This window comes from Cydia strobilella, chromosome 4, assembly GCF_947568885.1.
Source record: "Cydia strobilella chromosome 4, ilCydStro3.1, whole genome shotgun sequence".
Lineage (NCBI taxonomy): Eukaryota > Metazoa > Arthropoda > Insecta > Lepidoptera > Tortricidae > Cydia > Cydia strobilella.
The window spans coordinates 16878900-16906868 of NC_086044.1; the positions used below are offsets into that span (position 1 = coordinate 16878900).

General features: G+C 38.6%; 1 protein-coding gene and 1 non-coding gene across 10 annotated transcripts in view; both read left to right on the top strand.

The window, feature by feature from the left end:
* The window catches only part of LOC134740712 (whirlin), a 118196-nt gene that overhangs the window by 54363 nt on the left and 35864 nt on the right, over window positions 1-27969 (top strand). For 4 of the 9 annotated variants that reach the window (XM_063673281.1, XM_063673284.1, XM_063673287.1 and 1 more), the window contains exons 7-14: window positions 213-377; window positions 3330-3455; window positions 6505-6671; window positions 6816-6999; window positions 10904-11011; window positions 11579-11635; window positions 12189-12280; window positions 13699-13771. In XM_063673281.1, the coding sequence (XP_063529351.1) occupies window positions 213-377; window positions 3330-3455; window positions 6505-6671; window positions 6816-6999; window positions 10904-11011; window positions 11579-11635; window positions 12189-12280; window positions 13699-13771 (972 nt within the window). The remainder of the gene's footprint in view (window positions 1-212; window positions 378-3329; window positions 3456-6504; window positions 6672-6815; window positions 7000-10903; window positions 11012-11578; window positions 11636-12188; window positions 12281-13698; window positions 13772-27969) is intronic. The other 5 variants (XM_063673282.1, XM_063673290.1, XM_063673285.1 and 2 more) reach the window with 5 other exon arrangements.
* On the top strand, window positions 18761-18832 carry Trnap-cgg (transfer RNA proline (anticodon CGG)). Its single transcript has one exon. It is a non-coding gene; the product is annotated as a tRNA-Pro (tRNA).

The window sequence follows — 27969 nt, forward strand, 5'->3', positions numbered from 1 at the left end:
TATGGTAAAAAGTTATTTCTACAATTTTTTTTAAATTAAGCCAAGTAATACAGACTTGAAGGAACTGCCATAGGGACCATCAGAAGTATAGTTTGCTACATGAGAACATGCGACGAGTAAACAGATCTCCTTACGACAATAATACTATTTGCTTTGTAAATCTATATTTTAACTAATTAAATATAATATATATTTTTTTTATTATTATTTAGATGCTGAAGTCATGTCGGCAGCTGACGATGACGGTGCGCACGGCGGGCGCCCTGGTGGGGCGCGCTTCCTGCTCGTGGATGGACCGCTACGGGCGGCCCGCGTCGCCGCCGCCGCCGCCGCCGCGCCAGTCGCGCTCCGCCAGCAAGGATCGCTCAATACGCAGGGTAATTACATGTCACGCCTATAGCGGTTTCTCTACTGATAATGCGTACGGCAGGAACACCCCGTACTCGTGTGGACCGCTACGAGCGGCCCGCGTCGCAGTCGCAGCCGTCGCCGCCAAGCAAAGCACCAGCAACCTTAGACATAGTATAGTAGTTATAGACATGAAACCGAGCGACCAGGGGTAAGAGAAAGACATATTCATGTATTGACAGGTTAATGTATAGCAGCATAATCCTTTTTCTCTTTCACTCTTAAAAATTTCGGTATTTCGCCATCGCCTCCTACCTATGCTGCCATAACCCGACCATGAAAAAAAAACCCGGTCGGTGATAAGGACAAAGCATGGCACTATTTTCTCTTTCCTCTTATAGGAATCGCAATAAGACTATCTTTCTCTATCAAAGAGTGTCAGGCCCTTGACCAGCAAGGACCGCTCGATACACGACACAACTACGAACCGGACACTGAATGCTAATAATGATACTGCTCCTACCGGATTTCGCCTACAGGAACCGATATGAGGGTAACATCACATCACAGCAAGTACTAAGTGTCCATGTACTTTACATTATAACCCACTTTTAATCGGCTCTACAACATAACTTTTCCATGATAAGAACGAAAGCTATGACCTGGGCAGTGTTGCATAATAAACTACAACTAATATTACAGGTCAAACTCTTTTCTAATTCCACTTATTAGAAAAGGAGTTCCGCTTGTAATATTAGTTGTAGTTTATTATGCAACACGGCCCTGCTCAATATCCTACAATTCCTCTATCCATGTTTGTACAGTATTCTAACCGCTCTATACACAGGTCACAAACAGTGCTAGCTTTCAATAACTTAGGTATAACGTAAGTATTAACTAATACATAAGTGCAAAACAATCGTAGCTCTATTGCAACATTTTGTGACCGATCCTATCTGCAGTTTATTCCATTGTTTGCCACCTAATCTAAGTTAGTCTTGTGACAGAGCCAGTCTAGATGTATAATTATATAAGAGCAGTTTATCTACGGAAGCGCAGTTCGCCAGTTAGATGCTCGTGCCGGCAACAATAACAAACTTGTCTCCGCTTGGCACCGAATCAAAACTCGATTAAAACTTGTTCCAAATCAATGGCAGGAAATATGAATGCTAAATTGATGGCAACTGATAAAGGTATTTACAGTGTCGCCGCGCTAACTTCATTTACGTACCTATTTGAGACTTTTGAGGTGCTTATTTCAATGAAATATAAGAATGAGATAAGAATTTTCTGTAAAATAGAACCTGTACATACAGAACAGTACTTATAGGTTCTATAGTAGAATTATATAAAGCGAAATTTATTATTTTATGAACCTAATACTAATCCATACTAATATTATAAATGCGAAAGTCTGTCTGTCTGTCTGTGTGTTACCTCTTCACGCTTAAACCGCTGAACCGATTTCGTTGAAATTTGGTATACAGATAGTTTGAGTCCCGGGAAGGACATAGGATACTTTTTATCCCAGAACTCACCCCTCAAGGGGGTGAAAAGGGGGGTGGAAATTTGTATGGGGAATCAATAACCGCTGAACCGATTTAGATGAAACTTGATATGGGGATAGTTTGAGCTGTGGGAAAGGATATAGAATAATTTTATCCCCGAAATCATCCCTTAAGGGTGTTAAAAATGGGGTGGAAATGTATAGTGTGGACCAATTTGGGGGTGAAAAAAGGATGTATTAAAAAGCAGATTTGTTTAAGAATTAAGGTACCCAAATTACTAATTTCACGCAGACGAAGTTGCGGGCAAAAGCTAGTAATATTATAAATGCGAAAGTCTATCTGTCTGTGTGTTACGTCTTCACGCTTAAACCGCTGAACCGATTTAGTTGAAATTTGGCATAGAGACAGTTTCAGTCCCGGAGAAGGACATAGGATTTTTTTTTTTTTTATTTTCTTTATTAGAGAAACAACAGAAGTAAGTACTTACAATAATAGCAAATGATAATAAGATACAGTCCAAAACATATGCACCTACCTCCTAAAACGCTCTCACTGAGAACTATACATAATATAGGTAAGGTACTTAATGCTACAGTAAACTTAACTAAATGCACACTAGAGAAACAAGCTACACTAGGAAGTTAAGTTGTCTCAGCTAGGATTTCAAGGACTTGCTTTTGGAAGGATAGTTTTTATATCGGAAATCATCCCTAAAAGGGGGGTGAAATTGAGAGATTTAATGAATTGCCTGATAATTGATGTCAAGCAATTAAGCTTATGCTCAAATTGAATGATTGCTATTACACTTTATCCAGGCGCTAAACTAACCTACTCTAGCTGCTGTTACTGATTCCACGCAGACGAAGTCGCGGGCAAAAGCTAGTCACGGAATAATTCGTTGCAAGACGGTTGGTATATGTATAGTAAAATGTAATTTTTTTATTCGGACAACATTTCTAACACACCTTTAGGATTTTAGGGTTTCATAAAATTTACTCGCAATATTTGGGTCGTAAATATGCGGTAATATAATACACATAAGGGTGGGAGGGGCACGTGGTGGTATTCTAATCGTGGTCTACTGCCCACTAAACTGTCGTTAGTGGCCGTAATGAGGCTGCTGACACGTTTCCTGCTCTCCGCCTACGCCTGTATCCATGACATTATTATACTAATTAATTTGGTAGTTAATACTCGTATTAGGAATAAATAGTCCATGCCGGACTGAAAATCTGTTTACTCGCAGTGCTTTTAAGTTAAGTAGGGATATTTTAAGCAAATTTTACGTTATGGCTTAACTCACGTATTTTTAGTCACTCGCGCGACAAGAGCCCTTTTGCTCTCCATTTTCAGGCATTAAATATAAATACGTGAGTTAAACCGTATAATTAGCTTAATGGTAATATGACTCTCGACAAGTGAAGTTCGATAATTGTTCTACTTGGTTAACAATTAGTAATTTACTATGTTTAGGTGGATCTCTGTATCGAGCCTGGGCAGTCGCTCGGGCTGATGATCCGAGGCGGCCTGGAGTACAGCCTCGGCATCTACATCACGGGCGTGGACAAGGACTCGGTAGCGGACAGAGCTGGTTTAATGGTTAGTACATACATACATAAAAAGTTCTGTAAATTAGTATAAACGTGGGGTACCTTTTCTCTGCAGCTGTACATCTTCTGTTTTTATCATCCATAAGAAACATGTTGACTGCTGGCCATAGGTCTAGTTATCTCTGTATATTTACTCAGTTTAAATGCCGCCTTCGTCCATTGTACTATACTCCAATCACAGTTATTATTTTTGTTAACATACCAATATTTTTGATTAAAGCTAACCCGATACTTGGTATAGGTTCTAAGAAGAACTTTTAAGACATTTCTTTTTTTGTATGTTTGAGGCGTACAACTAAGCCACACGGTTAACAATAATTTTCTTATTGAACTACCCCTAGTCCCCGTTCCACAATACTGTAGATATTTCCATGTATATCTACTGTACTTAATTATATTGCATCTGTTTAATTTTGTTCCTTATAAACAAGAAATGAGACCGTAACGGTTATCTAACCCTCGGAAGTTGCCATTACGGCCGTCTGTCTACGCCAAACATTTTATTTGTTCGCGGATGTTTAAGATTGCAGATACGTACGCTTCCTAAATATAAATTATTGTTTACATCAAAGGCTTTATAGGATTTCCTTTATCCTTCATGTAAAAAGTAGGTCAGTTAAGGCCGCTGACAAGATATAGGGATTTTATTGCAATTGCTTGCCGAGCGCAAGCAATGGACTCAGGAGAACACTAGAACAGTAGATACCTACCGGAGCACTCCACCAGTGTCGCTTATTTTTTATTTTTCTACGAACATTACTTAGCCAACATGATCGTTTAACATGTAAAATTTCTAACGAAACTTATGGGATATCTTCAAACCACTCAAATGGGCTTTCTAACATTTTCAGATGTTTATTTATCCTATACTATAATCATAATAAAGGTGATGGGTGAAAGCAGATGTTGCATGACAATATTATAATGAATGTATAGCATGAAGAGAATGGGTCAGGGTACGTATCCAACGTGTAATCGTTAACGCTCCGTAGCGAACGAAACGCAACTGTCACTGTTGCACTAGTTTGGAAAAGTAATAGAGAGAGATGACTACGATACGCTACGGAGCGTAATTATAATTTATATATTTGCATGTATATTTGTATAGAGGGGTGCTAAGCTAATCAGGGCGCGTAGCCAACGTGCCGATCGTTAACGCTCCGTAGCGTATCGTAGTCATCTCTCGCTGACTGTAAACAAGTAAACTGAAAGTAAGACCCATATTGAGAAATATGAATATATACGGGGTAGGAGATCAAGTCTATGAGATAAAGACGTATGGAGGTTAAAATCATTTTCGAATTTCGATGTTCACGGTACCCCCTGGTTAGCCTGAGCTGAGGCGATTGCTCTGCCATAAGAATCAGGGCCGTCTTATTGTGTGGGTATATCGAGGCAGCGCCCGTCTGTCGCTTGTGAAAGTTTTATCATGCTCTTATTTTATGAGAGCGGCTGTTCCAGCAAAACTGCCACGGGCAGAGCAAAAGATGACGAAAAGAAAATATGAACATCCCAGTTTTAAATTACGTTTAAAATGAGTAGCTTCGGGAAACTCGTCTATGTGACAGTTAAGTATATTAAGATTTCAATTACCTTAGGTAAAACCTAGGTCCTATTTAAAAAAGCCAAACGTTTACAAGTTATAAATTTTAATCCGGCAATATTGATGAGATTGGTGTACGTTTGGCCAATGATTATTTTTTTGTCTGTGTTAAAATATGAGATCTTACGCGTTTATCAAACAAGCAACCTGGAAAAAGATAAATGACTAGCCGTAGGTAAGTGTTATATACTCACATCTTATAACGAAGTAGGTCTCGTTAAGCAAAAATTCAGCGTTGTTATGGAAATGTCTGTTTTCCATACCGATATTCAAAGTAATAACTCTGAGAATGTTTTTAAGTATATCTACCTGACAGGTAAAATGAGGAAATTGTTTACTTGTTATTTTGCATTACTTGACGTAACTTTAATGGCAATGCAAAGTCGATTGAGCTGATGATGGAGACAGAAAGTTAGCCATAAGAAGTATAAGAACTCCAACAAAAAAGCTATGCAACTTCAGAAAAGTACAATTGGTGACCATAAGTTTATATCAATTATTGGAATGTTGCTACTTGGACGTTTGGAGCTAAACGGATTAGGTACCTACTTACTCGTAGGTAATCGAAATGTAGGAATTAACCTGGCACCAGTCCAGCTTAGGTGCGTTTAAGAGAAAACGTGGAAACATTTACTCTCTGCGAGTGGCGCTCGAAGCGAGGTGTGGTGCAAATTTATGGTGTTTGAGCTTCCTCGCCCGCGGCCGCACGCCACATCCGAAACTCATAACTTTGCCAACCAACTCCAACAATGTTTTAAGAATTTTCATCAAACGAGAAAATCGCTGCGCGGTTATTTATAACCAGATTTCATTAGGAAACTTCTTGAAATTTATATAGAATAATTCAAAAGTTCGAAATGCGTCTATTTATACCATACCAGATAATCCATTTTTATGTTTTAATAGTGACTTATAGAATAGTTACATTAATAAGGATTTGTTCACTATTATACCTATAGTAGGTGATACAACAACTAAATCCCTTCTAAACTAAACTAAAAACACTTCAGAGGACGTACTTCTAAGCTAAGTCCCCTTATAGGTTGGTTTACGGTACTGTAGGCTACGAGGTTCTCCAGAGACAAATGAATTAAGATACTATCAGGAAGCTGTGATTTTTAGGGTTCCGCGTACCCAAAGGGTAAAAAAGGGACCCTATTACTAAGACTCCGCTGTCCGTCCGTCTGTCTGTCCGTCTGTCACCAGGCTGTATCTTATGAACCGTGATAGCTAGACAGTTGAAATTCATTTTATTACATAATTAGGTATCGATGGAACATAAATATTTTATTTTCAACCCACTTAATGAATTCAGTTGATTTTATTAATTCAGTAAGTAAAATGAATAGTTGTTGAGTAGTTGACCTGTCAGGCTAGAAATTAATGAATTTATTACCTACTACAACACCATAATTGATGCCTTTGTTGCATATAGGTGGGCGACCAAATTCTGGAAGTGAACGGGCAGTCGTTCGTGGACGTGACGCACGATGAAGCCGTCGCGCAGCTGAAGTACCACAAGCGCATGTCGCTGCTTGTACGAGACGTGGGCAAGGTGCCGCACGCCTGCACCGCCTACGGGGAGCGCGATGCGACGCCAAGGTTTGTGAACAATGGCTAGTCGGCAATGATACTTCAAGGGCCTTTTGGAGTCTGAAATAGGTCGTTGTAAGCCATGTCCAATTTTCCATGAAAAAAATAAGTACGAAAAACTTGCCTTATGAATATCGTGTTGTTTGTTTTTAGAATAAGCGGTTGGGGCAAGCGAAGAGGCGCGGCATCGACAGCAGTGGAGCAGAAGGCGCGTTCACTACTGCCGCAGAGTGACCTGCCCGCGCTAGCGTACTACATGGAGGAGTACGCGGCGCGCCGGCTCGCTACCGATGCTTTCCTCACCGTGCTTCGTGACTTGCTCGACACACCGCAGAAAGTATGTCGTGTCGACCATTCTCTGACGCAGCGCGATTTGCCTGCGCTAGTACTATTATGGAGGAGTACGCGGCGCGGCGGCTCGTCACCGATGCCTTCTTCACCGTGCTGCGCGACCTGCTCGAGTCTACATGGAGGAGTATGCAACGCCTCGGCTCGCCACCGGTGCCTTCCTCACCGTTTTTGAAGCAGGTACCGCGAGAAGATCAGATCAGATCCAAGAAAGTAAGTCGCGTTGATCCTTCATTGCCGCAGACACAGGTCACCACCGCCATCTTATTTACTAAGTTGTAAAAGATAGGCTAATAGTTATAGACGTCAAATGGTATACTTTCCTTTCGGCCAAATACTCGTACTCTTCGCCAAATTTCACTTCAAAAAAACTTATCGCAGTAGTTTCATTTTCCAAATTTCTTTTCAGTTATTTCGGCGGTTAAATTTTTTTACTGAGAAAAGTTCCAATTTTTTTGGTCCATTTAGGTTCGCATCCTAGTTAGGATACCAGTTAGGACGACTGAATTAAGGAAGGTGTGTAAGGCATTTAAAAAACATGCGTAAAGTGCTTAAAACGCTTTACACACCTTACTTAAGACGAAAGGGGATGGCCGCTTCTCCAGTAGCCCCACTGACATTATGGAAAATATTTTTACATAATAATTTGATGTATATTAATCATAGCTATGCCCCTACGTTTGACTTTTTTCGATTTTTTGATTGCTGTAAAAATTAGGAGCAAAGAGCAGATTTCATACAATTTTTTTATGCTCCCAACTCTTATAATAATAATTAAAAATTCTAAAAAAACGTAGGGGCATACCTGTGATTGGTATACAACAAATTGTGTCTAAATATTTTCAATAGGCTAGATGACAAATTTTTATTAATGGTATCAATCGATCAGGTTTCTTTTTGGGATCAAATGTCTATAATATATGGGACCTACAGCATTAAATCAATACAAAAGTCAGAAATGATAGCCAAAGTCCGACAGTCGTACTTCACTCGCGAAACGCTCCTAACAAAACAATAAAGTGAACGTGACGTCATTGAGGTCACTGAGAGCCCATCTTGAAGTATGGAAAATAAGTCAAATTACGATTTTGTCGGTGAAATATTGCGTTGATGTATATAGTTGCTATACAATCTATTTTTTGATAAAATATAAGGAATTGAATGGTACCCTTACTTTATTCCTTTTTGAAAGCTAAAAAAAACTTTAAATTTTGAAACTTAGGTCCTGTATTTTTTCATCATTTATCATTTGTATTTTAATTTCCATATAATGCGATAAATTGCTTATTTGCTATCTATTTTACTCAACCCAAATAATGTTAATATCCAGAGGGGAAAATGAGGACTACGTTTGTAAGAAACGGCGATTTCGCGCGGGTCCTCCACTTTCGTCTTAATTCAGTCTTCCTAACTAGCATCCTATCTAGTATCCTAACTAAGATACAGAAAAGTTTACCGGTCAGACTACACTATTAATTACTGAATCCTAATTACAGAATTTTATTTTATGTCTTTTCTAAAAATTTGAATGGTTATAATACGCCAAATAACACCCGTTCGCGTAAAATTTACATTATGATTTTATGAAAATAACCAAAATGATGAAAATAACCACGGTCGAGATTATTTCAAATGAAAGCAACAATAAAAATACTGCAGACTCTCTATTGGAATGTATATCGTATTCTGCCATGCAATATTTTGGGAATTATTTAGTCAAATGTATCGTTAGGACATTTGACTAAATAATACTTGGTAAAATGAAACTTGACCAAGTACTTAATTATTTGTTAAACATTAACTAATAAAGAGTTTTGGTAACTGTAAAATTTCGTTGTTATTTTGCCAATTATTTTTTTGGGAAATTCATTAGTAAACCCGTCAAATATATCACGTTCCTGTATAGGGAAAAAAGTAACTGAGGGGAAATTTTTCGAATATAAATAGTTACAGGTTATGCACTTCTAGGTAGTACAGCGTTTTGTTTGAACTTGACTACACAGGACCGTCACACAAGACACATTGCCACATGTGTTTAGATAAATAGTAGACATTAAAACTACGCGGTAGTTATCCTTCAGTGTCTCTTATTTCTATGATTGGCCAGCCAGACCATGGCCAATTATATCGCCTAATGATAATGTTTCTAGACATTTCATATTTTCAAACCAGAAAAAGCGACAACTTGTCAATTTGTTGTGTTGTGATTGATTTTATATCGGACAGATAGTATACATTTTCGGTACCAAAAGTATTCATTTTATTGTGATACATGTAACCAATTACGACCCTTAATACGAAACTGACCTGCTACAATGATTAATTGAAAACGAGGTCATTATTCATACTGAGACACTAACCGCTTTCGATGTCGAGTTAGGTATTGTATCCAAAATCGATTTATCTTAAGCCGAGTCCTCTGTTAGCGGATTCTGTTTAATGGCACGCGTTAATTGGTTCTCTTTGGGTCAGTCATTATTCATAGATGGAACCTCGACGTCACGCTCCCACTGGGCCCATATAGGAAGTTAACTCTGCATCTCGGGGCCCGGTAGTGCCCCCGCCAAGACGAACAAAGCGAAGCGCTTCGTCGTTTTTTGAACCCTCATAACTTGGATTTGGATTATACCAGATAAACAAAATTCTCGGGATATGATGTCAATAGTGGATTTATTAAGCATAAACATTTTCAATTACTTAGAGAATTTATTAATATCTAAAAAAAAACCGATTTTGTCTCTGACTCATCTCACTCACTGAACTCACTGGGGAATCAGTAAAAAGCAGATTGTTTAAAAGATGCCCTCAGATACATATTTCAGGATTTTTAATAGTAACCCCTTTAAATTAGGGGTTGGAAGATTAGAGGAGAGGCCAATTCGTAGAACTACCCTATTTACGATTTTCGTAGGACCGAAAAGGTTTATACCGACAAGTGGTATTGTTGGAATCAGCATGGTCTACTGATTATCAAAATGCATGTTGTCACCTTCTAAAGTGGTGGAACGTCATAAAAGCGTCATAAAGTCGGCAGTACAAAGTTTTTGCCTTTTTTATTTGAAGCATACCATTTGGGGTACCAAATGAAAGAGCTTTGTGAGTAGATTACAATTAAATATATAACATAGTCTAAAATTCTCACTACTTGGTCTAACAAATTATTAGAAAACGCTCAAAAATTTCACAATCCAGAGTTGACTTTGAACTGCTCTAAATTGAAAATGACTGAATGGATTAGTCCAAATTTTATACAAAATGACTGTGAATATCCTCTATATTATGTCAATTTATGTCTAAAAATAATTAACCAGATATATTCAAAAACCGGCCAAGTGCGAGTCGGACTTGCGCACGAAGGCCCAACACCCATGGGAATTACTTATGCAAATCAGTGGCAATTTATCAACTGTCTTGGACAGTGGGATTGCTGATCTTAGATTAATTCTGCTTCCCTCGTATTTCGAATTGAAACGGGATGATATATAAATATGCGTATGCCTTAAATAAATTTAAGGAAAATAAATTAATACCTACTTAATAATGGCTTCCTAGCCTATTTGGTAGTGACCCTGCTTGTGTTGTAATGCAGGAGGACCCTAGTTCAAATTCTAGTAATAATTTTGTTTGTTTGTTTATCAAGAATGATGGATGTTATCCAAGTAATTTATTTATACTATAAGTATGTCATAGTATTACTAAGATTGGAGTTAGGTCGATCTGTGTAAGATTGTCCTCAAATATTTATTTATTACTTCATTGTAATTAAATACCTAGAGGTGATAGACTGTCAATCATTTGAATCAAATGGGATGTCAAATATTGAAGATTACTTTGTTATTAACTGGTAAAAATAAATTTTAAAAAAATTACCCATATTTATCTTTCTGTTTTAGTATACTCTCCTAACGGAAATCCGAGAATTCATGCTACCAGAAGATCGGCCGAGATTCGATGAACTAGTCTACAGGCGAGGCGACGATCTTCCCGATCACCATTTAAAGGTAATACCTATTAGACGTTTACCCAAATAGTTAATATCTGTGACCTACGTAGATACGGTAGCAGGTTTTTAAGCGGAACGTTTAGAGAGAAACCTTAATTTATCTTAAGACAGCAAGACAGGGGTTCCGTAAAAACGTTTCTTACCAAACATTTGTAGTTACAGCATATTTTATCTGCGCTCATTGCATTAGGTTGACTGCTCTGAGTAATCTCGTAATCTACGCTCCATCTCCACCTGGACTTACTAATTACAATTTTGCACTTCGTTAAGAACAGAGCCAATTGTAAGCTCATCTAAATTTAGCTGATGTTTTTCTTGATAATTATTAGAGAAAATAAAAAGGAATTGTGGTGTGTGGTAGAGAACGTCTGTTTTAATTAGAAATTAATAGCGATATAAGGTAGGTTATATGTACGAATGGTGCTATGTAACACAGGCCATTTCATAGCTTATTTATAGAGGCACGTTTTACATATTAAGGTTCTCGGTTAGGGAAGATGCGAGACGTGTTAATAATGCATGAGAGGAAGTTGCGTGATTGCTGAAGGTTCCCGTTTGTCCGTAGCGCGGGGCTGAAAGACACATGCTGCCCTCATCGACGATGCACGATTTGCACGACGCGGTAAGTGCACGTGCACATTGCCCGCATGCTTCTGCTCACTAATAGTTAGTGCTTTCATTATTTAACATGTCTGATTCGATGTTTCGATGTAATTTTTTGCCTTATTGTTCTTAGGTGGTTTTAGACGTACAGTGAGTGTTGATGTTAATTTTGCGACACCATCATTTTGTTCATTATACTCGTATTATATACACACGGTGGACACTAAACGCCAGCAAATTAATCTCATCTTTCGCTGTGTGTCCTATATTAGAGAATTTAGAGTTTAATGTCAAATAACAGTAACCTTAGCGTCATGTTAAAATTTTGCATTTATTCCCATACCTATAATAAAATATATTGTTAGTGGCTATACCAATGTATGACAAATAATATCTATCGTTCCTCTATGTGTAATGTACTATTGTAACCTCATGTAAGTGAATTAAAAAAAACTGATTGCTGTAGCACGTCTGTTTGGTTTTGATTGCACCAACAATGTTTGAGGCGTACGTTTTAGTAAGCATTATTTGGTAAGGTCGGGGCGGCCGCGTGTAGTGAGGGTTTGTTTTAGGAGGGGCCGCCGGAGGCGCCGCTCGTGGCCGACCACCGCTCGCCCTCCGAGGACTCCGGCTTGGGCCTGCCGCCGCACGACCACGCCTACAGGTACCGACACCGTTCTACGTATTGACGCAAACTTTTGTAAATGTACGTAGATATAAAGTTAACCGTTAAAAAGAGTTATATTTCACCGTTATCTTGACACCCGTAATGGCAATAACGATATACGGATACCAGATCTAATGGGCGGCTGCACTGCTCTACTACGCATAACAACCTTGTTACATTGAAAAACTTGTTCGAATGTGTACTTTACTTCGCGAATAGTATGCAATTCAATGAGTATCCCGATGTAACCTAGAATTGTTATTCGTGGTAGGGCAGTGCAGGAAGTTGTGCGTTATCGGAGCGCCCACCCGCGAACTCTAATGAGCGAGGCGCTAATCCCTCGCAGCCGCCTCTTCTATAGACGCTTAAACCTGAAATTACTCTTTAGGTGCGCAAGCAAAGGTTGAGTCCTCTTTAAGCGTTCGCTTTCGTCTGCTCTTTTACATCTTAGAGCGAAAATAACCTGCCGTTTTTCACAGGCCCTTGTGCCTCGCCCGGCAAACCGAGCATCTCATTGGCGAGGCGCCAACACTTCCACTTTTATTTGCTATCGAAATCGATCACTTTATCGTGGCATGAACGTTCGTATTTACTGTCACCGGCAGTTTTATACCGCTGTCCTGCATCCGAGAGGGTTTGTTTTAAATTTATTGCCCGTAAATACGCTCCGCGATCGACTTATAATCCCTTCTAAAGCATTGTTCGGTCTTCAGTATCAATAAGAATGGCGTTGTTATTTTAACAAGTTTGCCATTTACATTGATAAAATATACTTATATAATAAATTATCTTTTTTTTATGCATTACGTTAACCTAAGTATCAACATTTCTTTATATTACATACCTAAATACCAAGACAAAGTTAGATTTTATGTCAACGATATTTCATGTAAGATACTAAACAATAAAATATACATATTATGTATTAAAAATGAAAACGACATTCCTTTGGTATGGCGCGTTCGACGATGCGATAGTGCCAATCGTTGGTACTATTTACTAACGCAGTTATATACACGTATAAAATAAGACCCGAAACTTTTATTGCATTTAATTTAAACTTTACTTATTATATAATATTGTCTTCGGTTACCGCGATAGTTACTCATGAAATAAAACTATGAAAACGGATTATATCGCGTATATTGAATTTATAATTCATCCCGACGTTTCGAACTCTTTACAGCGTTCGTGGTCAACGGGTGACGGGGGAGTCACCCGTTGACCACGAACGCTGTAAAGAGTTCGAAACGTCGGGATGAATTATAAATTCAATATACGCGATATAATCCGTTTTCATAGTTTTACTTATTATAGTTAGCATATAAATGTGTGTTGACATGTGTTTGTCCTTATAGATTTATTAATTGAATGTGTAGCCGTATAGACAGTGACAGTGATGTTGTGTGGATCAGGAGCGGGCGCCCGTGCCCGTGGCAGCCGGCCGACGCGCCGCCGGCTGACGACGACCTGGAACCACCGCACGAGGTGATTTTGCCAGAATTACCTACCTTACACACTTCTAATCAATGTTCTATCGACCACATTCACTTTTCTGCGCCAAACCTAATGCCGTCCTAGGTGTCACTCGCTGAACTCATCTCAAACCATTCACAATCTACATATCGCTATCTTATTGCGATAGCTTCTTAGTGAAGCTTTACTACTTATAGTATAGGTAGTAAGTCTTACGTCTCTTGGTAATTCTCATTGCAAAGGCGCACTCAAAGAGCTTTTGTAGACTCATGTGGTGATTTGGATCGATAGGTAGCCATTTTACCTCTGGGATTTGTCGCGCAGTGCGTCTCTGCAGACTGCATAATATATTTCTACTCAAAGTTTGCCAGTGACTGATAATGATAGTGTAGCTGTATTTAGCTGTGGCTGGAGTGGCACCCGAGCACCACCACCGAGTAACGTATTCTCACTTCTTGCACGATGGACGACGGCTAGCGAGTAGAATGTCTTTCTCCACCTGTGGCCGTTATTTCCTGAATTAAACGGTAAATCTGGCAAAATTATTCAAGCTATTGGTGGTCTGGGATAATTGGTTTTAAAATGCATTATTAAAATATTACCCGGCAATAGCGGCCAGTCCTTTTTGGGCAATTTTAAATACCTATCTTCTGGATCTTACAATTCGATATTTTTTTTGGACTTCATGTAGTAAGTACTTTTAAATTTCTTCTCTCTTTCTGATCGTAGATGTTTTCGTATATGTGTCCTTATTTCTGCTGCTTTAATAATGCTTATTTTAGCCTACATACTTACCTTAATAGGTACTTTGTTCAAATTGTGTGCTAGTGTGCTATGGTTCGTAGCATAATAGGATAACTGCTATAGTTATTGCCACTATAATATGGTGATTGGCCATTCCTAACAAATCAGAAAGAAACAAGCCAATTAAAGGCTTATTGTTAAGAGTGGCCATTTACTATGTAGTGGCCAATGACTATAGCAGCCACCCTATACAAATTAATTATAAGTACCTACAAACTTTATACCTTCCTATTACCTATGATCAATAGTAATAACCCTCCTCTGTGAAAAGTCAAGTCGAAAAAAACCGCTCTGTAGCGATAAGCTTTTCTGAAGATAAGAAAATCATAGATAGGTGTGAGTTCGACTAAGATCGGACACCGGGCAAGATCGTATGATTCAAATTTCCGCCTGTTGCGGGTTTTTTTTTAATGCTGGCAAGATGATGCAATGCGCTATTTTTGTCCCGCACCCCCCTTCAGTCCGCAATTGTTGCATCGACTATCAAGTCGCGTGATATATGCGGTTAAGTGCAAACGTCCAAAAAATAAGATTTAATTTTTTATCCAGAAATACCCTTCGCCAATTTTTCTTTAATAACTGGTAAGTTTAAGCGTTATTTGTTTCTTTTACAGATTGCATGTTATTTTTATTACATTTTTGACAAATATTTGGAATTTTGATACGATGCTTGTAGGTCAAGATCCGGTCTTATCCGAAGTGGTAAAAGATCGGATGCTAATTATCCGATCTTAAATTCTCAGTTGTCAAACTTTTAGGTGTGGGGTCACACCTATAAGTTTGACAACCATAATTTCTAGAATATTGAGCGCATGTTGTAAGATCGGACAGAAAAACTGCTAAAAATTAAAATCTGGTCGGATATGATAGCCCGAATTACTGCTAGGCCAATTCTTCTGTATATTAATCGGTGGGTAAAACCGGTTATTTTGCAATAGTAAACTCTATGGTACCGGCAATTGGGACCATGCACGACGACAGCGCCACACAACGTTTGCAACTATAGGCTTGTATTTTGTCAAAACTATTAAGCGAGAAGTTAGTAAATCGTAATAATTTCAGTGAAAACTACTGAACGGATTTTTATGCGATTTTTACCTATTAATAGAGTGATTCTTGAGGAAGGTTAAGACATATAATTTGTTAAGGTTTTGTGTAAATTGGTTGAAATATGACGATATTTGGTAATGAAGTCAGAAAAAAATCACGCTGGCTAAGAGCTTTAATCGAAAACGCTGCCCAACCCGTTTGAGATATAACAAAACAATGTATGGTGGAAAGATCTCTCTTTCATTGCTCTACAAAAAAGTCTGCGATGGTGTATGTTTATCTTTTAAGGATAATTTACCATACCCATTCTTCATAACTATTTACACGGATACAGTATTAATAATTATCAAATTAAATACGTATATATATTAATATATTACATATATTAAGCATTTCATACAGATTACAATGGTACGTTACACCATACACGTACGTTACGTTAGGATTGTGTGATTTTCGATATCCCCATTTTCGAATTTACCCCAAAGCACCCTAATCGTAAATTAAAGTTCCATTTCGACCCATATAACTTGTATGAAATGTTAAAGACGCTAATCCGTTAGTTGTCAATTTTTACCACCTTATGCGCTGCGATCGTTTTACTTCGCACGGTGCCAATAGGGCAGAACTTATGCTTAGGGCCTATGCCCGTCCTTTCTTACACTACCAGGCCCCTGCGACTTATTGTCAAGTAAAATTGACATTGATATATTGTTTCTGTTTCACCAGTCTACAATTGTCACACGATGAATTTAGCCCGTAGGTCAGAAGTTGATGATCGTCGATGCATCTGTCTCGCTCTAATTATATACAACAAGCGCATAATTATTATTAGAGCGAGACACATGTAGTAAGAATGCATCCCGCTCTTATTGCACTATGCGCTAATATGAATTAAATTAAATGTAGGTATTAAACGTTTACACTGAGCGTAGCCCGACATGCTCTAGACCTAGACCGTTTTTTAATGAAATATTTAGTTAGTAGCTATATTAGAGCGGTTTCTTGTAATAAAATAAAACAAAATTCTTTACAGTACATATGGTGCTACTTTTTTCTCGCACTAGTGCCGAAAAGAGCACTTTTCTGCATATCCCTTAAAGGGGTTGAAAGTTTGTATAGGGTTCACATTTTATTTTAAGCTACAAATTAGAAACTTCGTAAAAAGGTATATCATTAAAAGAGTAGAGAAGTGATTTTACCGTTTTTTGAAAATACATACTCCAAGGTGGTGAAAAGGGGGTTGAAAGTTTGTATGGAGATCAAACATTTCTTTGAGTGCGGGACTTGAATCTTTGTTTAAAGGCATATTATTAGAATGCAAGAGAAGTAATTTCAGCGTTTTTATAAATTCATCCCGTAAAGTGGTTAAAAAGGGGTTGAAAATTTGTAGGGGTACTAATTTTATTTTAAGCTAGGTACTTGAAACTATGTAGAAAGATATTTAATTAAAAAGGAAGAAAACTAATTTCAGCATTTTTGAAAATGCATCCCCCAAGGTGGTAAAAAAGAGGTTAAAAGTATGAATGGAGATCAAACCTTTTCTTGCGTACAGGACTTCAGTCTTTGTATAAAGGCATATTTTTAGAATACAAGAAAAGTAATTTTCCCCTCACTAGCTCGGAAAGTTGTCGTTTATCCTTCAATACAAGCGGGGAAAAACGCGTTTTATCCACTAGTAGGGAAAGTAATTTGACCTTGGATGGAGCGTGTTTAAGTAGCTTGACAGATAACAAAACGTAAAACGCTCATGATAATGGTTCGTTCGATATTAATTATCATTAAATAAATGGTTTGAGAATCTAATAAAAATACCAAATTTAACTTTATTTAATGATTTTAAGTCATAAACCTTAAAATTCCATAAGAAACGTTTGTTTTTTTATAATGATGTTAAATATAATTCTGAACGCACAAGTTGAGTCGATGCAATTTCAAAACGCATCGATTGACATTTCATACATCAGAAATGTCAACATTGTCAACAAATTTTACTTAAAAACCTTTTCTCACCGACTCGCGTAAAAATACACAACTTCCAGAGTTTTCTGTTATAATATCGTAACGAAATGAGTGATTCCAGTGATGAAGATGATCTAACGCCTGTGGATGTTGCACTTTCCTCGCTATAGTGAGGTGAAAAGTTTTGTGTTACACACGGGCGCAAATGTATTTTACTTCTCGTGTGTTGAAACACTCGCTACGCTCAGGATTCTATTTTAGAACCACTCGCTTCGCTCGTGGTTCACCTATAGAATCCTTTCGCTTGCTCGTGTTTCAATTCTACACTCGCGGGTAAAATACAACTTTGCACCCTTGTATAACAAATAACTATTAAGCGTTTTTAAATATTCATCCCCTAAAAGGGTTAAAAGGGGTTGAAAGTTTGAATCCATTACAAATGCTTTGAAACTTCTTAGAAAGGCAAAAAAAAAAACAAAAAAAGTTATTTCAACGTTAATAATTCAACCCTTAAGGGGGTTAAAAAGTGGATGTAGCTTATATGTAGTACAAGTTTTCGTTTAAGCTAGGAACATGAAACTTGGTAAAAGGGCATTATATTATAATAGACGAAAACTGATTGCACCATATTTGAAAAGTTTGTATTAATAAAGTTTGCGTCGGGAGCGAACATTTTATTTTAAAAGTGTTGAGAAGGATTATATCGAGAACATTTTTTTTCAGTTAGGGACTCGAAAATTCGTACTTTGTGAAAGACAAATTTCATGCGTTGTATAATTATTAACAAATGATTAACCGTCCCTACTGATATCTTTTGCTGCATAATGTTACAAATCCACGCGTACGAAGTCGCGGGCAACAACTAGTAATAAATAAAAATGGTGTGTCGTGGAACACTCGGTTGGAACGAAGTTAAGAATGCTGGTGACGTGTTCATGCTCGTGTTCAAATGGTCATGCTAGTTGACTTTTATGTTCCTCATTCACGCTAAAAAATCGTATCTGTTTGTTATTGGCGCTCTAGAATAGTAATAATAATGTAGGCAATGTAGCGACGAAATAATATTAGACATTTTGCTATATAAACATTGCGAAAGGAAAGCGTATAAAACGCAGATTAATCAAATTATGACATATTAGCTCAGCTGCGTGCGACTAGACCGCTGTTTTAGCAAATTGAGTTATCGGCTCGTTGGTCTAGGGGTATGATTCTCGCTTCGGGTGCGAGAGGTCCCGGGTTCAAATCCCGGACGAGCCCATTGTGTAAGACTTTTTTTATTTAAATACCCTACATCACCTACGATACTTAAAAATTAATAATTAGGATTTTTTATATACTATTAAAATAGTTATTTGTTTTACAACTTTGGGTATCAATATTGATACCCGAGCAAGCGAAATATTCCAAAATTGACGCTACGCTACGCTCGCGGTTCGAAAAGTGGAATCTGGAGCGTTGCGAGGGTATCAATATTAGCACGAGAGGTTAAACAACATCTCCCTCGTGGGGTTAAACAAATTTTGCCGCCGAGTGAAACACAAAATTTTTCACCACACCAACTTAAGGAAAACAACTACTAACTTTAAATATCAAACAAAATCAGACCAAATCAATTCAAAATGAATATTATTAAATATTCATCATTCAAAATCATCATATACATATAGTGATGATGAGACCCACGAGGAACCGAGGGAACTCCTCAAATGTGAAAGGCATACATATAGTGATTTTTGTATTTTCATCAACAAATCCAGCATTTACATTTAAAAAAGTGACATTTGATGAAGTGGAACTGCTTATGATGATCAGAATGGAACTCTTCAATGACAAATAGTTCACGTTTGGCGATTTGTTCTCTTCCTTATGGACCCAGACCCTAACTTGGACCCGGACTCGGACCCGGACCCGGGTCTGAACATGGACCCCAACTCGGACCCGGACCCGGACCGAACTCTGACCCAAACTTGGACTCGGACAGCCGGACACGGACCCGGACTCGGATCCGGACCCAGACACGGACCCGGAAATGCTACTAGAAAAGTAGGTTAGGTGGGTGGGTGGGTTTTTAACTGCGATTCTCACAGAACAGAACTGCTATCAGAAAAGTAGGTTAGGTTAGGTTAGAGCTGTGACCCTTACAGAAACGAAATGCTATCAGAAAAGTAGGTTAGGTAGGTTAGAACTGCGACCCTTACAAAACGAAATGCTACTAGAAAAGTGGGTGGTTTTACCTCCTTTTCTACATAATTAGGCAAAAGATGCTGTCTTTTTTATTTCATTGTCCTGAATCTAAGAGTGCACCATCAACCTTAAGTGAACTTTCAGCGGCATCCCCCATTGAAGTCGGTTTTTTTTTCTTAAAAATTATCTTGAATAACTTCTAAACTATTTATCCTAAAATTATAAAAAAATATATATTTGAGATTCTCACAATGAGCTCCTTCATTTGATATGTAACACGATATAAAAATGGCCCCGATGTTTAAAATTCATTTGTTTACGTTACATGTCCGTCTTTGGGTCACAAACTTACATATGTCCGCCATTTGTACATTTTTCTTTGCTTGTGCAATAAAGTTTAAATAAATAAATAAAAATAAATATGTATACCAACAACTCAATTGGTCCAGTAGTTTCGGAGAAAATGGGCTGTGACAGACGGACGGACAGACAGACAGACGCACGAGTGATCCTATAAGGGTTCCGTTTTTTCCTTTTGAGGTACGGAACCCTTAAAAGAGTAAAATTGCTTCAAAAAATGCGCTATGTATTTCATTTTTAGGGTTCCGTACCCAAAGGGTAAAAACGGGACCCTTTTAGTAAAACTCCGCTGTCTGTCTGTCTGTCTGTCCGTCTGTCACCGCTGTATCTCACGAACCGTGATACCTAGACAGTTGAAATTCTCACAGATGATGTATTTCTGTTGCCGCTATAACAACAAATACTAAAATATTTAAGTGGGGCTTCCATACAACAAACGTGATTTTTTGCCGTTTTTTTGCGTAATGGTACGGAACCCTTCGTGCGCGAGCCCAACTCGCACTTGGCCGGTTTTGATCGAACTCATCGATTACTTTTTTTTGTTAAAACTAGCTAAAAATAACAATTCAAAACAATGATAGGTATTCGTGAACCCGGTCATGCACATTCGTCTCGCTCACGCTCAGTGAGAGTGGTAGAACAACCTAAATTCAGATAATAACTATCCATAGTTACACACTCCTAACTTTAAAAATGGGTATAAGCACCAATATTGGAATATTGGTGGTTGGAGTGTATTGAGATCCCAACATGACCTTTATAAGTCCAGGACAATATGTTAAGAAATGTTGTTAGGTAGAGGTTCGGTCTAAAAGGTGTAACTATTTGCAATTTTGCACAACCCTGCACCCCTGCTCCCGGCGCAACTATTGGCGAGTCTATTCCCGCGGGAGAGAACACCGACTAAGGTAACTATAAGATAAGATAAAGTATCTATGCAAAATTTTACCAACAATTTTATTTAATAATGACTACCTATTACGAAGGCTTTCCAGTTTACGGAGAGTTTGGTCGTTATTTTTTGACAACTGCTTATTTAGATGCCATATTTAATTGATTTATGTACACGCCACAATGTCTAGCGACCGGAACAAAATAGTACGCTGGTTTCAGGTTGGCGTACTTTAAGCGTTTGAGCCTCGCTGCATTTTCCGCGGCTGCGCCTGCCAACCTGCTAGCAGGAGCAATATGAGTAGGCGCAAATGTACTCACGCAGGTTGCATCCCAGAGCAAGCAGCGGCCTTTGGCCCACGGAACCAGCGTTAAACCGTCCGGGCGCTTGCCAGCTTCAGCCAGATTAAGGCTTTTAAAGTTCAATCTAATTTAGAACATTAAAAACATTTTTTTCGGGATCATTAAGACATTACTGCGAAAAGTTGTTTTTTCTTTCTGTTAGAAACTGGCACTAATATTATAACTCTCTCAGGTTCAGGTTCACTCTACTTCTTTGTTCGCCGACCGTTATTAATCAAATAAACGACGTCTTCAAGCCAGGAAAATGCAGATAAATGGTGCAAATTACAAGATACAGGTTTCAATTTTCATTTACTTTATCAATTAAGGTCACCTTTTTAATCTTTTCTTTTTTAGGCGGTCATTTTCAGTTTATAAAGCATCTAATGTCCTTCATGGAAATTCCAATGATTTATACTTACCTATACCAATTTTCATCTACCTCAATACCCTTCCGCGGTTTAAGTTTGAAACGTTAGTGTAAGAAATAGACAGACGTACTCATTACATTACCCCAGTATGGCTTAATCCTAATGACGTCAGTTGTAGTGCACAGGCAGAGCCGTTTCGTGACGTCATAAAGATAACACTGCCCTTTAGCCTTTCGGGGAGGTTAATGAACTCGACTTGGGTCCCTTGTAGCGGCAAGAATGGGTTCTCTGTTTAAATGGGAGCTGTAATTGCTATCTTGTCGCGATTTACTGAGTTTACGACGCCGCCCTTCCCTTGCTATCGGGCAGGTAATTATTTAGAAGAAATTTCACTACGTAGCTTTCGTGATTAACGGCGAATGGGTTATTATGTTCAATGAGGGTTCGTAAGGAGTTGGCGATTTGTGAAATATTATGTACCTATGTAGGTATGCCTCTAAATTCTGACACAAAGCAGGTGTGCAGGGGGAATATACAAACCACTATACGTTAGTTGATTGTAATAGCCATAATTACGAGGGCACACAGAAGCATCCCCCAGGGAGCTCGTTACGGCTCTACGGCGCTACGCCGCGACTCCACCAAAACAAAGCACACAAACAAATGTAGCATCACATTCTATGAAAGCCGAACTAGGTCAAAAACTTTGGGGCGAAACACGAGCAACAAAAAAGTAATCAAGCCCTGGCGAGAAGTGAAACCAAAAGACCAGTTAAAAAGGAGAGTAATTTATCATTTCACATGTAATTTCGTATTATTATACTCTCCGCAGAGTACCTACAGGTTTAGTCCCAATGGTGGCGTAGCTTCTGTAGAAATCTATTCACAATTAGGCTCTTTTCATACCCCAAGCGGCAGCGGCTCGCTCCACCTAAAGCCGCACGCACTTTTGACTCTCAAGCGACAACTTTTCGTTTTATTCCACGACTAATTTCTTACTTCTGTAATATTTTATTTGTAATGTTACAAAAGTTTCGGTAAATTAAATAGGTTCTCGGTAACAACTTAAGCGCATAAGTAAGCAAAACTCTTCTTCGCCGTACTTTTAAAACTTTGTTAAACGTGGACTTCAAGGGGATAGGAATGAGCATTCATTTTATCTTGCGCTTGCTTGGTTAGTATATATATTTTTATTAAATTAAAAACTGTACTGCCTATGTAAGGAAGCAGGTACAATTAGCCAAAGATAGATAGATAGATAGAACTCCGTAATAGATGGATACAGTCTAAGGAAAAAACGTGCCTCGAAAATCAAGAAAATTTGATTCTCGTTCAGAGGGCGCTACTAGTTTTGGCCTACAGTCGTATAGATGGCGTTGACGATTTCGTTTGTTATTTAAGGCGGTTCCCTGAGCCAGAAGGCGAAAAATCTCCTTAAATGATCATGTTTTTCTAAGAGGCGTTGATATTCGTAGACGTGAAAAAAATATATGTAGTTCTTGACTATATTATCTTTAACAACATAGCTTCCGATACACGAATTATGACACTTCGCTCGATACAATTAATTCCCAAAGTAACCTCTAACTCGGACTTTTAATCCTACTTTACTCCGTTATTTATTATGTGATACTATAAACAAAAAAAGAAGAAAAAACAGTCTTAACATAAATAGTAATTTCATTGCTTTAGAATTTCGATATTGTAAGGTAACGTTTTTAAAATAAATAAAAACCGACAAAATTCGATCAAAATTGACACTTGGCGCGTATGTTCTTTCCCGTTCTTTCTTGCGAAATGTGACAAAGACAGCGGCAAACCGATGGAACAGCCTTAACAATTTTAACGCATATCAGTGAAAGAACATGGGTCAAAATCATAAAAATAATTAATGCAAATAAAAAAAATCATTTATCCATATTTAAATACATTTTATCGTATTTTTATAAATCTTCATTTTTAGTTTTAAAGTGTGTCGACAGATGGCAGTGAATTTACTGGGGTTACAAAATTTACTATGACAGTACCGCTCTAGTATAAGTTACTCTATGAACTAGCGTAGATTTCATATCATTTTATAAAACTACATCAGTAAAGGTCTAAATATAAACCAATTAGGCATAAATATGTGTTCATGATGTACACACACATTATAATGCCATATATATGCCTATATCGATATTTTATTTAGTCCTTGAATGTACACAACGCACACAAGGCTTACTTTCTTAAGTATTTAAATCCAGAAGTCAAACACGAGGTGATCTTTCTCAATAGGCTAAAGATAACACTGCAAACACTTAGAATTTCCAAATATTCAATAAAAAATATCTAAATTATTAATAACATTTAACGGATTTGAGAGAATCATTTAGACTATAGGTAGTGGCTGAGCTGTAGACCTCGCGAACCCCGCAACATTTCCCGAGATTCGATTGAGAAATGCGACCATTAGAGGAGAACATCCGGACATTCGCTCCGCTCGGTCAATAATAATATATTATATAGATATATACTAGATATTACCAGTACCATGAGTCACTGACAGTGTCATAACTGACATATACGCTAACGTCTACGTAATTTACTTTCTATACATCTCGCTCGTACTAATTATGCGAGTACAAGCGAGATGCATAGAATAGTACGAGTGAAGAATGACATTTCCGCACGTGTATCGAACGACGTTTTTTAATACAGTTGCGAAAAAATAAGAAAAACAACAAGTAAGGAATTCGAAACTTTTATATTATTAATTCCGTGACATCATTGACATTGACATTATGAAGAGGTCAACAAGTTTGAGAACAAATCAAATTATTTTATTAAATATTTTGATTTGTGTTTTTTAAAGTAGTCACACTACTATATATAAATTAAAAACTGTAATAGATGTCATATATTAAAGAAAAAATGACGAAGCCCTCCAGTGGTGAAGGCCGGATTCGAACCGGCGTCTTTAGCTATCGCGGCTAACGCCATGAACCCCTAGGCCACCCCGCCACGGCGGAGCCCGTCCGAATTTCTCGACTATATGCCATCTTAGTAAGACTAGGCGTCTTTGACCAGCTCTAAGGGCAAGCAGTGCGCGCTTGCACCTCCTAAACGAACTCCTTCACCACTGGAGGGCTTCGTCATTTATTCTTTAATATATGACATCTATTACAGTTTTTAATTATGAAGAGGTGTTTTTTGCTTTTATTCGACTAGAATGGATTTTGTTATTATTATTGAACGCACTTCAATGAAAAACTTCAAAAAAAAAATGCATGTTCTATAACACAGAAACAATTGTAAATATAAAATATTGTACTATTATTACCTAAATATCGTTATTTACGATTATTTGTGTATCTTATATTTATAAAAACAATATCGAATGTTGCCTTTGGAAACTTAAAACATTCTTGCAGTAAGAAAAAACGCCTCTACTTTGACAGGTGTTCCGTTCCATTCAGACAACTTATTAAGAATGGTTTTTCAACATTAAAAAATAAACGTGTTATAATACTTATAATGAAGAGGTAAGTAATAAAATATGAAATATGCATATTTTTCGTATTCTTACATTAACAGTAGGTTTTTATGTTGATTACGACGTTTAAAGGAAACTAATATTAACTCTCATCAATAAGTAGCCATGAATTGGAACAAGTATAAATTTAAAAAATTGGAAAAGTAAAAAGCACTAGTTCGCGAAAACTAACTTTCCGCACGCTAAACAGCCACGAAAAGTAGCACTTTTTGAGCAACTGTATTAAAAAGTAAGTTACGTTCCTTATAGCGTTTATGTCAGTGCCAAACTGGTGGTAACCGGTAGCCACATACATGGTTACAAACGGTTATAATGTTTCAACACAGTTTGGCTGGCCTTGGCAGCTCAGTGCCACTCGTTTGAGAGGGTCGAGGAAACCTTATCTGAGGCGCTGGAACATCTCGGAACGTATTATAAGGCGAATTGCCTTCGACCGAATCCCAGCAAAACGCAGACCTGTGCATTTCATCTGCGCAATCAACAAGCGCACAGGCCCCTATACGTGATGTGGGACGGAGAGGCGATTGAACATTGCTCACACCCACGATACCTAGGAATCACGCTGGACAGGTCACTGACTTTTAAGACCCATTGCGCCAACACCCGTATGAAAGTCAGCGCGCGTAATAACCTGCTGCGGAGACTTACATCGACAAGTTGGGGAGCGACTGCACATACTATGCGCACTACTGGACTGGCACTATGTTTTTCAGTCGGTGAGTTTGCCTGTCCAGTCTGGCATCGATCTGCACACGCGGGCCTTGTAACAGCCGCACTCAATGACACCTGCCGTACTATAACCGGATGCCTTCTGCCGACCCCGCTAAACAAGTTATACCCGCTTGCGGGTGTGGCCCCCCCAGACATCCGCAGAGAGGTCGCTTGCGCTAGCGAAATGCGAAAACAACAAACTGACCCACGCCACCCGCTGCACGGCCATAACCCGCCACCCGTCCGCCTTAAAAGCCGCAAAAGTTTTATCAGGTGTACTCGCCCTCTGGTGGGTGAACACTCCGACGCTCGCTGCTCACTGTGGCGGAGGCGGTGTCCCCCGCCAGACACATATGTACCTGTGTCGGAGCACTTACCACCCGGCCACAAAGAACCATGGCCCATCTGGAAGGCGATAAACAGGCTCAGGTCTCAGGTTGGCCGTTGTAAGCAGAGCATGGCTGAATGGGGACTGCTTCGTGGCCACTCTACCCAATGTGGTTGCGACACAGCACCGCAAACTATGGTGCACCTGCTGGACTGCCCCGCGTGCCCGCACTCCTGCTCTGAATCCGATCTGAGAGACGCCACGGTCCGGGCTGTCAGCACCGCTGCTTTCTGGGCATCCACTGTTTAGGGGAACCTCGACACGAGAGAAGAAGAAGAACACAGTTTGGGCAACACAACTTGCAAATTGGAAAACAGTAAATTCTCTACTTAAAGGTATATTCAATAGATACGTGTATAAAATGATAAAGGCACTCGCATTTTCTAAACTTTGTAAACAATCCGTAATATCCGTATAGAATACCGTCTAGAATTTTTACGTAAGTAGTATGTTTTGATACGAATGTCACTGACATCGATATAATGTACATCTACTAGATTATCTCTAGTCATGTTTTGGGCGGTTTCCGCCCAGTGTGAGCACGGCCCAAGCATTGTTGCCACAAACCGTAGGGTTGTCGCGGTTAGACAGGGCGGGGTAAGCTCGAGCCGAGCCGAGGCACCCCGGTGTAGTCAGCACTCAGCACTCTCAGCAGTCAGTGCTCGACGCGAGGCTGGGGCGGCATGTCGTCGCGGCGGCGCGCCCGGCGCCGCGTCGCCTTCGGCGACTATGTGCCCATGGATGTTCGCGCCATGGCCAAGGTATACTTACCTAATAACCATTTAAATACTTCCATCTTAATACTAAATGTTGAAAAAACTCCTTTAAAACAATATCAATCGGTGTTTGTATACAAACACGTGCTTCGCGCAGTTCGCGCCATTTTGAACAATCCCGGGAAATTTTCAGGAATGAGTGGGGTACATTAGTTAGAGCAAGGTGTAAATTAATACAAACGCTAATGCAACGTCTAAGGCTATTTCGGGCATTTTTATACTAAGCACTGTAGGTATAAATATTAAACTAAAAGTTTTCCGGTGTGAACTTACACTTTGTTTTGTTATTTGTACTCTTGTAAAATAATGTCTTTATTCTAAAACACAACCGTGTGACTTTGATGTAATTTGTGTTTTGTAATTGTATGTATTTGTTTTTGTATAACGGCAAAATGTCCCTACGTATTTTCAGCTTTACTGCTGAAAGTATCTAAAGTATTGGAAAGTTGCGGGGATAGTTTTTAATAAATGATAATGACAAACGATGCAAATTTGCTCTTGATTTAATATCAGCATATTCATTGCCACCCAGCCACACAAGACATCCGCGCCAGGCCAGAAAATTTTTGCCATATAAAGCTTAATACAGCGATCCCGACTATCGGGTCGTCCGGCCTGGGAAGACTGGGAACGAAACCATAAAATACCCGATAGTCGGGTTTTCGGCATTGAATGTGTTAAGTCACAGTAAGTCAACTGTACTTATATTAAACCTACAGTTTGAATAGTTTACAGTTTTTAAGATTCTCATAAAAATAAAACTGGATTTAATATGATTCGGTTAATTTCAGTTGTTTAGCTACAGATATGATAATCAAACCTACCCTCTTACTGCT